The 12213-nt window shown below is 42.1% G+C and overlaps 1 protein-coding gene across 2 annotated transcripts in view; it reads right to left on the bottom strand.

The window, feature by feature from the left end:
• Positions 1-12213, bottom strand: part of HAPLN1 (hyaluronan and proteoglycan link protein 1) — a 169711-nt gene that overhangs the window by 49560 nt on the left and 107938 nt on the right. The window contains exons 1-2 of one of the 2 annotated variants that reach the window (XM_082243913.1): positions 7325-7471; positions 6880-7006 (exon numbers count right to left, since the gene is read on the bottom strand). In XM_082243913.1, coding sequence (XP_082100039.1) covers positions 6880-6979 — 100 coding nt within the window. In that variant the 5' untranslated portion in view covers positions 6980-7006; positions 7325-7471. Of the gene's footprint in view, positions 1-6879; positions 7007-7324; positions 7472-12213 lie in introns of those variants that run through there. The other variant, XM_082243912.1, reaches the window with a different exon arrangement.

Consider the following 12213-nt stretch of genomic DNA (forward strand, 5'->3'; position numbering starts at 1 on the left):
TCACTACATGAAGAATCAGGTCCTGACTGCTACAACCTTGGCAAACAGATGACAAAAAAAGTCTCAAAGAGTGCGCCGCACTCTTGAGCATCTGTGGCAGAATACTAAGTCCCAGCATTTCAATCACCATAAATCTGCCCTCTAAAAATACAATTCCTGCCTCCACATTGCCATGCAGACCTATTTTATCTCTCTCATTAACATCCTCTCATCCAGCCCCCTTCATCTCTTGTTTACCCTAAACACTCCTCTTCTTTCTCCACTGCGTCCAACCACTAACTCACTCACAGCCCAGGAAATTGTCAATTACTTCAATGAGATTGATACAATTTGTGATGAGATCTTCACTGTACAGATATCTCCCGCACCTAATGCTCCATGTTCATGGGTGCACTCAATACTAGGGATGATCGAACTTTTGAAAAGTTTGGTTCGGCCAGAACACCTGAACTTCCCGAAAGTTCGGCCCGGATTTCAGAACCCCATTGAAATCAATGGGACCCGAACTTCGGTAATCAAAAAACACAATTTTGAAGCCCTAAAACCCAATAAATGCCCCTAAAAAGTGCCTAGGGTTCTGGGTCATACCCCAGGGACTATTAATCACACAAAAAAATTCTTAAAAAGTGTCATTTTTGATAGAGAGCCAATTATTGAAAAAATAAAAAAAAAAAATAAAAAAAGATAAAAATTTCTTTGGATTTAGTATCTGGGGGGTCTAAAAGTGTACCTGTGAAGTTTTAGCTCTGTAGCATGTCCAGAACCAGAAAAAAATATCATTTTTCAGTAGAGCGGGGATGGTGGGACCCTCCTTTTACACCTATATGATCTTTTTTTCTGGTTCTGGACATGCTACAGAGCTGAAACTTCACAGGTACACCTTTTAGACCCCCCAGACACAAAATCACACAAAAAAGTTCTTAAAAATTGTCATTTTTAAAAGAGAGCCAATTATTGAAAAAATAAAAAAAATAAAATTTCTTTGGATTTAGTATCTGGGGGTCTAAAAAGTGTACCTGTGAAGTTTCAGCTCTGTAGCATGTCCAGAACCATAAAAAAAAGATCGTTTCTATTTTGTCGCTTATAAAACAGGTTGTTTGCTTCTAGCTTTTCACACATTGCCGGTTTAGTAGCAAGCGTTTTTTTTTGGGCATTTTTTGGGTTCTTTAGAGGCAGGAAAAACATTTGAACTTGTGTATAGTGGTATATATACCACTATACACAAGTTCAGATGTTTTGCCTGCCTCCAAAGAACCCCAAAAAATGCCCACAAAAACGCTGGCGTCAAAAAAAAAAAACGCCCAGGTGTGTTGTTGCAGGCATTGTTTGGGGGTTTTTGGAGGCAGGCAAAACATCTGAACTTGTGTATAGTGGTATATATACACACATACTTATATGTATATACACACCTAGACATATATAGGTGTGAAAGGAGCAGAAAAAACTACTTGCGCTAATGAAATAATTAACACCAATATAGTTACGCTCCTATCACACCTATATATGTCTAAGTGTGAAATACATATAAGTATGTGTGTATATATACCACTATACACAAGTTCAGATGTTTTGCCTGCCTCCAAAAACCCCCAAAAAATGCCTGCAACAACACACCTGGGCGTTTTTTTTTTGACGCTAGCGTTTTTTTTTGGCATTTTTTGGGGTTCTTTGGAGGCAGGCAAAACATCTGAACTTGTGTATAGTGGTATATATACCACTATACACAAGTTCAAATGTTTTTCCTGCCTCCAAAGAACCCCAAAAATGCCCAAAAAAATGCTTGCTACTAAACCGGCAATGTGTGAAAAACGAGAAGCAAACAACCTGTTTTATAAGTGACAAAATACAAACGATCTTTTTTTTTTTTATGGTTCTGGACATGCTACAGAGCTGAAACTTCACAGGTACACTTTTTAGACCCCCCAGATACTAAATCCAAAGAATTTTTTTTTTTTTCAATAATTGTTTCTCTATCAAAAATGACAATTTTTAAGAACTTTTTTGTGTGATTTTGTGTCTGGGGGGTCTAAAATGTGTACCTGTGAAGTTTCAGCTATGTAGCATGTCCAGAACCATAAAAAAAAAAAAAGATTGTTTGTATTAGGTCAGTTATAGAACAGGTTGTTGGCTTCTCGCTTTTCACACCTTGCCGGTTTAGTAGCAGGCGTTTTTTTGGGCATTTTTTGGGGTTCTTTGGAGGCAGGCAAAACATTTGAACTTGTGTATAGTGGTATATATACCCTTGTTCCCCTTTTCTTCCAAAATTCTTGAATACCTGTTCTAGAACCGACTGAGCTGCCACCTTATTAAGATTACCCTCTTGATCCTCATCAGTCTGGATTTCGCCCTCAACACAGCAGAAACTGACTTCCTAAAACCAATGATAACTACTCTGTACTACTACACTTATACTGGCCATACACTAGCCAAAAAATCATTTGAAAATCTGTCATTTGGTCAGTTCGTTAGTTTTTCATCCAGTTATTGGGCACAAATAGAATATCGGTTTTAACTTTTCAGAGCTGAAAAATCGAAGGAACAGTTTGGAAAATTCTGCCGAACGAATGATAAATTGAAAGGTTAATGTGTTTCTCGCCCGAACTGTTTGCACTAGGACCGCAGCTCTGCCCCAAGTTACATCACTAGCCTAGTCTCAAAATACCAACCAAATGCTCACTTTCAGGACTTCTCATGAGCCTCTCCCATCCTCTGGAACTCCCTACCCCAATCTGTCTGACTATCTCCTAGTCTGTCCACTTTGTTCTGTCCATTTTTAGGGGATCCCTGAAATCTGTAGAGAAGCCCATCCTGCCTCCACCTAACAACTGTACATTTATTTTTTTCCCTAGCTCATCCCCCACAGTTTTTACCTTTTGTATCAAGCAAGCATGGCCCTCTGATTCCTTGTGTATTGAATTGTATTGTAACTGTAGTGTCTGCCATCATGTTGTAAAGCACTGTGCAAACTGTTGGCGCGATACAAACACTGACTAATAATCATAATTTACAAGAACAGACATAGAATGAATAAAAAACTGGAATAAATATGTAATAAGGGTGGTTAGATTTATTTCATTACCTATTATTAGGATTAATTGTATATATACATATATACTGCATAATATATATATATATATATATATATATATATATATATATATATATATATATATGTGTGTGTAGCAGGTTTTCCAGGCATTGGGCCTGATATAGGTCTGCCATTGTTACCGGTTACACTTCCAACACATATAAGTTGAATACCCCAGTGTGAGATTGGAGACAATGACTATTCCGGCATCTTTGGTTTGTTTTGTTTATTTTGTAATGGGGATGGGAGAAGGGAATGAGTGGGATACTCCTCTGGCTCAACTAGGTTTAACTGGGATTCCTTACAAAGTACTAGTTCACAGTACTCACGAACCTGGAATGCTTTCCTGGAACTGAACCCCTCTTTCTCCGCTGGTCCTCGGCACACCGGCTCCTCTCTGCAGCTCAGCTCAGCTCTCTCTCTGTACTCTCAGGCAGCCACCCGAGACACCCTATCCTTCTGACAGGAGGAGAGACAGCCGTACTCTCCCTTCTGGGACTCTGCTTCCCGCCAAAGAGGCTGCGTCATGCGCTCCCCTCAAACTTATACCCACTCCCAGAATCCTCTGTGGCAGAATCTGCCTTCTGGGGTAGATACAGGCCTGGATGTGCCTCTGATTGGGTTTCCTCTACTACCCAATGAGAATCCTCTCATGGAGCCAGTGGGGAGACTTCCCTCTCAGTATCTCACAAAAGTGAGTACACCCCTTACATTTTAGTAAATATTTTATTATAACTTTTCATGTGACAACACTACTGAAGAAATGACACTTTGCTACAATGGAAAGTAGTGAGTGTACAGCTTGTAGAACAGTGTAAATTTGCTTTCCGCTCAAAATAACTCAACACATAGCCATTAATGTCTAAATAGCTGGCAACAAGAGTGGAAGGGCTGAGGAGGGGCTTTAGGATAAGCAATAAGATAAGATTAGTGGATTGATAAAGGGGAAATTGTGACAGTTATTTGCGGCCTAAAGTTTAAAGGCCATGCAGTGCAATTTGGTCTTAAACATTTTACCAATTGATTCTGCACAAGAAGACTAACAGGACCATGAATCCTAAACCTGCAAAATTCCCTTTGGACCCATGGTATAAGCCAATGGTTTCCAAACTGCAGCCTGGGCACCGGATACGGCCATTTGCTTGCTTTTATCTGGCCCTTGAGGCCCTATTTTATTCACTGACACTAATGAAGGACATAATTCCACCCAATGACACCAACAATGGGGCACAATGACTCCAATGATGGGGCACAATTGCTGCCAATGCACCAATGATTATTTTTTTTTGCAGGATTTATATAGCGCCAACATTTTGCGCAGTGCTTTACAACATGAGGGCAGACACTACAGTTACAATACAATTCAATTCAGGAGGAATCAGAGGGCCCTGCTCATTATAGATTACAATCTAGGAGGGAGGGCCAAGTGATACAAAAGGTGATAGCTGTGGGGGGTGATCTAATGGAGAAAATAAATGTACAGTTGTTAGGTGGGGGCAGAATAGGCTTCTCTGAAGCGAAGGGTTTTCAGGGATCATCTAAAAGCAAACAGAGTAGGAGACAGTTGGACAGATTGCGGTAGGGAGTTTCATAGGATTGTAGCACTACCCCCTTGGGAGCTGCTAGTTACGAGTTCCCCTGGGTTTCCATTAGCAATAGCATGACAGTTCAACATTTTCCCAAGTGTTTTAGCTCAGTCAGGAAACAGTCCAGTAGCTTTGGTTTTTGTGTTTTTATTTAGAACTTGGGTAGGAGAAGGGAATGAGTGGGATATTGCAACTTGTATAACTATGCACAATTAGCTAGGACGACTGATTAATGCTGATTAACGCTGAGTAACGCTGAGTAGCACTGTATAACGCTAGTCACGGCTAGGCCGCTGCTTCACCTTGTCATAAGTAGGGAAATAGAATGAACGTTCCTATTCTTCAGGGTCAACTACACGGCACCCCCTTTACTGTCAAACTTCCTGTGTGAGCTAGCTCCTTGATCCCCTGACTTCTCTGGAGTGGGCCCCTCTCCTAGGCAGACCCTGTGGCAAATCCCTGAGTACTCACGACACTGATTTTCCTGAGAGACTCTGCCACTAGCTCCACTGTCAGAAATCTGGATTCTCTGCAGCTCAGCTCCACACCCCGTTCACTAGGCCGACTGCCTGAACCACTTTCCTCACACCTGCAGGAGGAAAGACAGCCGTCTGCCTCCTCTTGGGACTCTGCTTCCCGCCAAGGACGCCCTGTCACATGCCCCCTCCGCTTTAATGAGCAATCCCAGGATGCATTGCAAGAATGCCCTCCCACAAAAGCTGATGCGTCACTGGCTGGGTTTCCTCCACTGTCCAACAAACTTCCTCATTGGATACAGTGGGGACACTCCCTTAGACCCAGTGAATCACACCTGAAAACATGTGACAGGCAAAATAATAGATCAGGCTCCCCGTTAAGCAGCAGGAGCAATAGATGCTTTTACCTAGCACCTACCTAACTAGGAGGGTGCTACAGGATGATGAGGTACAATTGCTTCCACTGACACCAATGATGGGGGATTGTTTACTCTCAGTGATGCTAATGCATTTTGCACTCCCGATGTCCACAGTCTGGCCCCCCTAAAGTCTGCAGAACAGTAAACTGGCCCTTTGTTTGGAAACCCATGTTATAAGTGAACCCCAACTTCATATTTATTCTTTGCCCTATAAAAACAAATAAGTCTGATAAAATATTCATACATCACTATGCTAATAATTACACAGCCTCTTCAATGGCATAAAGCCAGATTTCCTTTTTAGTAAGGAATCTGCAATGAGCTAATTAGTGTTGCTCTGTATGGATCTAACTATAAAACAAATTCACAGATTGGGATGCACTGCAATCATAGCTTGTCAGTGGGTATCACTTTCTTAAATTGGACAATGTTGTCAGGAGTATTTATGTAAGAGGGGCCTGTATGGCAATAAAAACAGAATCATGGCACCCCGGCCTATCTGGCAGCAGTGAGCACTCAAATCCATTTTATACGATACATTAATGAGACCCACACATCACATTTCAAGACTTACAGCTGTCATTAAAATATGTTACAGTCTTTATATGGCCTTGGTGTCATTTCTAGAGTAACCCTTTGCAGCTAAAGAAGGATAAAGGCCCCCCTTTCCACATTCAGCTGTTCTATTTTTATCAAATAAATATATGTAAATTACATTTCTGTGCCATACAATAACAATGAGCAAGCTCTGTATTTTTCCTGGCATTGTGACTTTTCAACTACGGATGCCAACGCTGAAAAGCTGACATGCACTGCAGAATTAGATCCTGCTGCAGATGCATGCTGTAAGGGAAAAAACAAAAATGCTCATACAGAATTGAAATGGACTTTAGAATACAGCCTCCAGCTAAGGTAAGCACATCACTTTTGTCATCTGAAAATAAAGCAACCCCTTTTAAATAACAGCATATTAATATTCCCCCTATCTTTAGCATGAAGGACATTGCAGTGGTACCAAATAGCTCTTTCTTAATCAGGAAAAAAAAGCAACACTTCACTCAGTGCAGAGATACTGATGGAAATAAATGTTAAACCTAAGCTGCCCTTTTGTTATAAGGAGCTAACACTGCTGACACTTATACCAATGCAAACTTAGCAAAAGTAAAGAGAGGTTAAAAAAAAGGGGGGGGGTGGTAGGGTCAATGCAGCATAATATGATACAGAGAAGCAGGATGCAAACAGCAACATATTGTATATCACATAAACCCCTGAAAACAAATTGACGTGCCTTACTTTGGCCATAGTCTTACCATGGACGTGAATGATCCTGTCGTGGTACACCGGGGAGTTACTGCCATGATGATCAGCCCAACAGAAAGAGATTAGCACCAGGAAAAGTACCCTCTTCATCTTCGGATATCAAATGGATTTTCTTCACTGAAAAATCATAAGATAGAAAAAAAAAAAGAAAAAGAGGCTTGTGAAAAGTAGGAAAGCTTCAACGTCTGTGCTGCTTCTGCTGCTTAACTTGTTCCAGCATTCCCATCAGTGGGGAAATCCTTGACAACATTGCATGCCCTGTTCTGCATTAGAGAAGTTACTGCAACTGATACATGACGAGGTAAACCATCAATTAGCTATAGTAACCGTAAAGTGACACATAATAATATACATAGTGCATACAAGACTACTTTTGCTCATCATGAATGTTTTAATGAAGTGGCTAACAATAAAATCCTGCTTAATTACACATACCATAGCAGCAATATTGATTGCATCTGTTAAATTAAACATCTTTCGGCCGAGCAAAGGTCAATACTATTTGAAATAGCTGTTTAACCGCAGTGGCACTTACCATTTTAACCTGACATATATTACGGCGTATAAAACCATGCGTTTATACAGCATGATAGTACTGCAGTTGTACAGATTGATTCTCAATTCACTGCTACCTAGAATGCTGACACGCTTATTCAAGGTGCACAGCCGGACTCTGCAAACAGCTGAGATGCTCAGTAGACTGCGGAGGGATCTGGAGCTACTGGGTATTAATTGGGCAAATGAGAATAAAATGGATTAATAATGTGCTTTAAAACATATACAATTTACTAGGTAGCTTACAGAGACTGCAGCATATGCTAAAAGTATAATAAAAATGAGCTACATTTCAAAAGTAGCTGGAAACGTTTTTAGTGCTAAGCCGATCAAGTTTGTGTCTAAATTATTTTTTATATTCTCAACTGCTTAAAAAAATAATGAACTAATAAATGGCTTTGGCCAGCCAGCATTTAAATAATTTAATTTTTTTTCTCCATTGTTTCTTGGCAAAGAAAGATGAGTTGGAGAACGCAATTAATCTAATGACGACTTATCAGGACACTGAATATAATGAATCTAATTTACTCCCACGTGGTACTTAAAGGTTATTTTCGTATGTGTTCACCCCTTCCAACTATGGCCCAGTAATACTTATGAAACAAAGCTGACATGAAAGAAAATCGGATTAAGCCTTTGGGCGATATGGCATGAACTGTCATGGTGAATAAATGATGCCCTATAGGCACTGTAAAAATAATTATTTTGTAGAATGTTTTTTACCAAAGAGTTCCTGCCTGTCTTTTTTTAAATTTTATTATTTTTTTTTATTTTGTGGACTTAAAGAGGTACTGAGTTAAAAAAAAAAAAAACTGCCTTAAAAGGCAAGCAGAGGGCAAGGGATTAATTAGCAGTATAGCCTATGGTCTCCCCGAAGTGGATTTTTCCCTATCTAAAATGCCATACCTTTTTTTACATTGGGTGGTACAGCCATTTTGGGCTTTGTTTCCTCTTGTCAGAACCTCCAGTAAGGTGAACAGTGAGCTGAACAGTAATGGCATAACCAAATCTCACTCCAAATCTGGTGAGATAAGTTTCACAGGTTGCAGTGCCATAGATCTCACACTGCATATATACATTTATGAGGCTGTAGGCAGGGCCGGTGCTAGACTATTTTACGCCCTAGGCAAGACCAGCTACTGGCGCCCCCCCCCCCAAAAAAAAGGGAAGGGGTTAAATACTCCTCTATGTCATACCCAGTGACCCTGATCTGATGGTTCCTCCATGTTATGCTTTCATACCCAGTGACCCCCATATTCCTCCATGTCACTCCCGGGGACCCTAATGTCCCTCCGTGTCACACCCAGGGGACTTTGATGTTTTTCCATGTCACACCCTTGGACCCCAATATTCCTCCATGTCATGCTGTCATACCCACTGACCCTGATGTTCCTCCATGTCACACCCAGGGACCCCCGTGTTCCTCCATGTCATGCTGTCATACTCAGTGACCCCAACTTTCCTCTATGTCAGACCCTGATGTTTTTCCATGTCACAGTTGGGGACCCTGATGTTCCTCCATGTCACACCTGGGGTACCCAATGTTCCTCCGTGTCACACTTGGGGACCCCAATCCCCCTATGGCACACCCAGGGACCCCAATTCCTCATGGCACACCCGGTGACCAGTATCCTCCATGTCACACCTGGTGACTCTGATTCCCCATGGCACACCTGGTGAACCCGATTCCCTTTCATACCAGGAATGCTCCATGTAACACCCAGGGACCAGCTCAGTGCAGAGAATCACTTCCTGCCTGGGGTTAAGGCCGTTCAGCTGAAGAGGATCATCATGCAGGCAGCACGCTGGTGGGCTGCATTCCTGCCTCTTGGGGCCCCTCCAACAGTAGTAAAAAAGCCAGGGCCTGATAGTTCCGCCACTGCCCAAGACACCTGGCATCTTTCTCTGTCCCTTCTTCCTCCCCTACCGCCACCTCTCCCCTCAGCTCACAATAATCATTCATGATGGAGAGAGATTGCCGACTCCTGGCTGCACCCCTAGGTGGCAATGCGCCCTAGGCGGCTGCCTAGTTTGCCTAGTGGAAGCACCGGCCCTGGCTGTAGGCATAGAGTGCCTAGGCACTCTCCACTCTCACATACCAGAAAGTGCACTGCTACTTTTCAGAAGGCATTTATTGCAAAAGGGTACATTTTTCAAGTATTTGTAAAGTTTTAATTTTTATTTCTAACTCGCAAACATGTTATTTTTACATGCTCTGTGCAGTGGAATTGCACAGAGTGGCCCCAATCCTCCTCTTCTGGGGTCCCCCCTAGCGCTCCTGGCCCCTCCTCTTCTCTGCGCAACCCCTTAAGAAGCTGATTCCTATGGGGGCGCACATGTGAGCTCGATCCTGCCTGCATCCATAGACATACTCAGCACAGCTCTGCCCCATGCCCCACTTCTCATCAAAGGATTTAACTAACAGCAGCGAAAGCAAATGGTTTCCACTGCCTCACCAATGCCTGGGAGAGCGGGGAGAGAGGAGAGACAGACAGCACTTGATCGAGCAATTAGTCCTAGATATTCTTTACAGGAATCCTTTCTCATTTTGTTCCTCCCACTTCCCTTACAAAAATGGGAAAATGTTTTGCCTATTGTCTGTATAGTATCGTGCCTTTTGTGCTACAGGATGGAAGAATTTCCACATCACACCTATCCCAGAAGGCAGTTAGTTACAGATAGTGTATGTGCACCACAAGATTTAGTGCACATGCAGGCACGTCATTGCCTTGGTATATCTGTCCGCATTGTGGGGATTTCTGCATGTATGCACAGATGCTGCAGATCACTACAGTGCCCATATACCAGAACCAGGTGTTTGTACGCAACCTTTTTCAGATGCACCACAGGCCTCTGCTAAGTCCCAATTATCTGTGGTGCATCTGTGCAAGTGCTGAACGTTTGAAGATGGCAGAACATTAAAGGGATGACAGGAAGGATTGATGTGGGTGTGAACTTCTTTTTCAAAGGGGAATCATTCCTGTACTTGTTGTGTCGCAATACCCTATTTTACCAGCAGGTGGCATTGGTGCAGTTGAAGCCTGTATATTGTAGCTTAAAGTGGAACTGCAGTCTCTTCACATAATTAAAAAAAAAAACATATTTGCCATTCTGAAGCTTCTCTCCAACCGCTTTGCATATTATTTCATATATACAGTGATTCTGTTTTTGACAAATATGCTGCAGAAATCTCCCTCCGCTAAGTCTGGCTGCAGCCATTTTAACTGTGGGCAGCTGAAGCTGCTGCCTGTTCACTTCCTGGATTCACACAGACACAAACACATATACAGTATATAGACACACAGACACACATATATACAGACAGACACACTCACACCAGTACTTGCCTGCACATTTCCCCTCTCTGGATGAATACTCATGGATCTTTACAGTCTCCTGTTATCTTCGCCCTCATTCTGCCCCCTCCATCTCTGCAGCTCTCCTTGGTTCTCCTGTGATTCATCCCTCCTCCACTCCCCTGCCCCCTCCCCCTGTGCTGGCAAACTCTCACGAGAGTGAGAGAGAGAGCTGTGCATGATGTCATTAGCCTAGGCTAATTACCAGACAAGCAAGAGGAAGTGGGCTGTATAAGGTATTTACTGGCAGAAAAAAAATGTTTTACTATCCAAAGTTAAAACAACAAGGACAGAAGATTTTATAGATGGAAAGATAAAAAAATGACTGAAGAGCCGGTAAAACATGGGAGTGGTTTGTTGAGGGAACCCCACTGTGTTAGTATATGGATGTAAGTAAAGAAATAGGGTTTCCTGGAAATACTTTCACTGATTCTTGCTGTGCACACTATGCGCTGTCTTTTAGTACTGCCCTATGGACCTTAGCTGTGTTCTGTCACAGAAGATCAGATATAGTTTTTTTAGATGCTGTTAAAATGACTTTCAGAGCAATATAATGATATGCTGCAGACTGATATTTGACCCTTTTCTACTACTTGCACATATAGATAACACAATATAAATGAATAATCTCATTGGCAGTAAATATCTCCATGGGCTGTTATAATGTGAATATAAATGGAAATCTTCAACTAGTCTAGTTGACCATAAATCAGATAATGAGCTCACAGTTGCAGCGCAGCCCCATTGACCTGAGTGGGGAAGTTTGGCAGGTGGGTTTGACGGTCTGTCAACTCAATAAACTGTGATAAGTTTGCCGTGACTGCAGCATGTGTATAATTCCCTCTGGCTATATCCCTTTGGCTGTATGTGGTAGTAAAACTGCAGCTCAACAAGACTGTTTTTATCACCTCATGATCAGCCATGTGAAAGATGCCTAATTGTAACGTTTTGTACTGGTACATAAAAACACAGGACACATTGAAGAAACTGCTTGGAGGAAACATATCTAAATGTAAAATCTGGCTAAAAGCAACATACAACTTCAGACACCACTGCTGGAGTGCCAGAAACCTCCATTCCTCACTGTTGTACATACTGAAGATTACTGAAAAACTTCAGTCTTTAGCTTAAAGTTATAGTATAGGATCATTTTTTGTGTGTTAAAATAGAAAAGATGTTATACTTACCTGTTGTACGCAACGGTATTGCACAGAGGGGTCCCTTGCCTCCTCTTTAGCAGTTCTCCATTGATGCTGTCTGTTCCTTCTTCCTCTGAATGCCCCTTTAGAAACCAGTGTGCTAAGGAAGCACTTGTGCGAGCATGCTCCTGAGCAGGCTATGTGTGTCCATAGACACACACAGCACTGGAAAGCCACTCCCCTGTTCCCTCCTCACATGAGTTTGTCTGACAGC

Source organism: Pelophylax lessonae, assembly GCF_965119305.1.
Source record: "Pelophylax lessonae genome assembly, chromosome: 1".
NCBI lineage: Eukaryota > Metazoa > Chordata > Amphibia > Anura > Ranidae > Pelophylax > Pelophylax lessonae.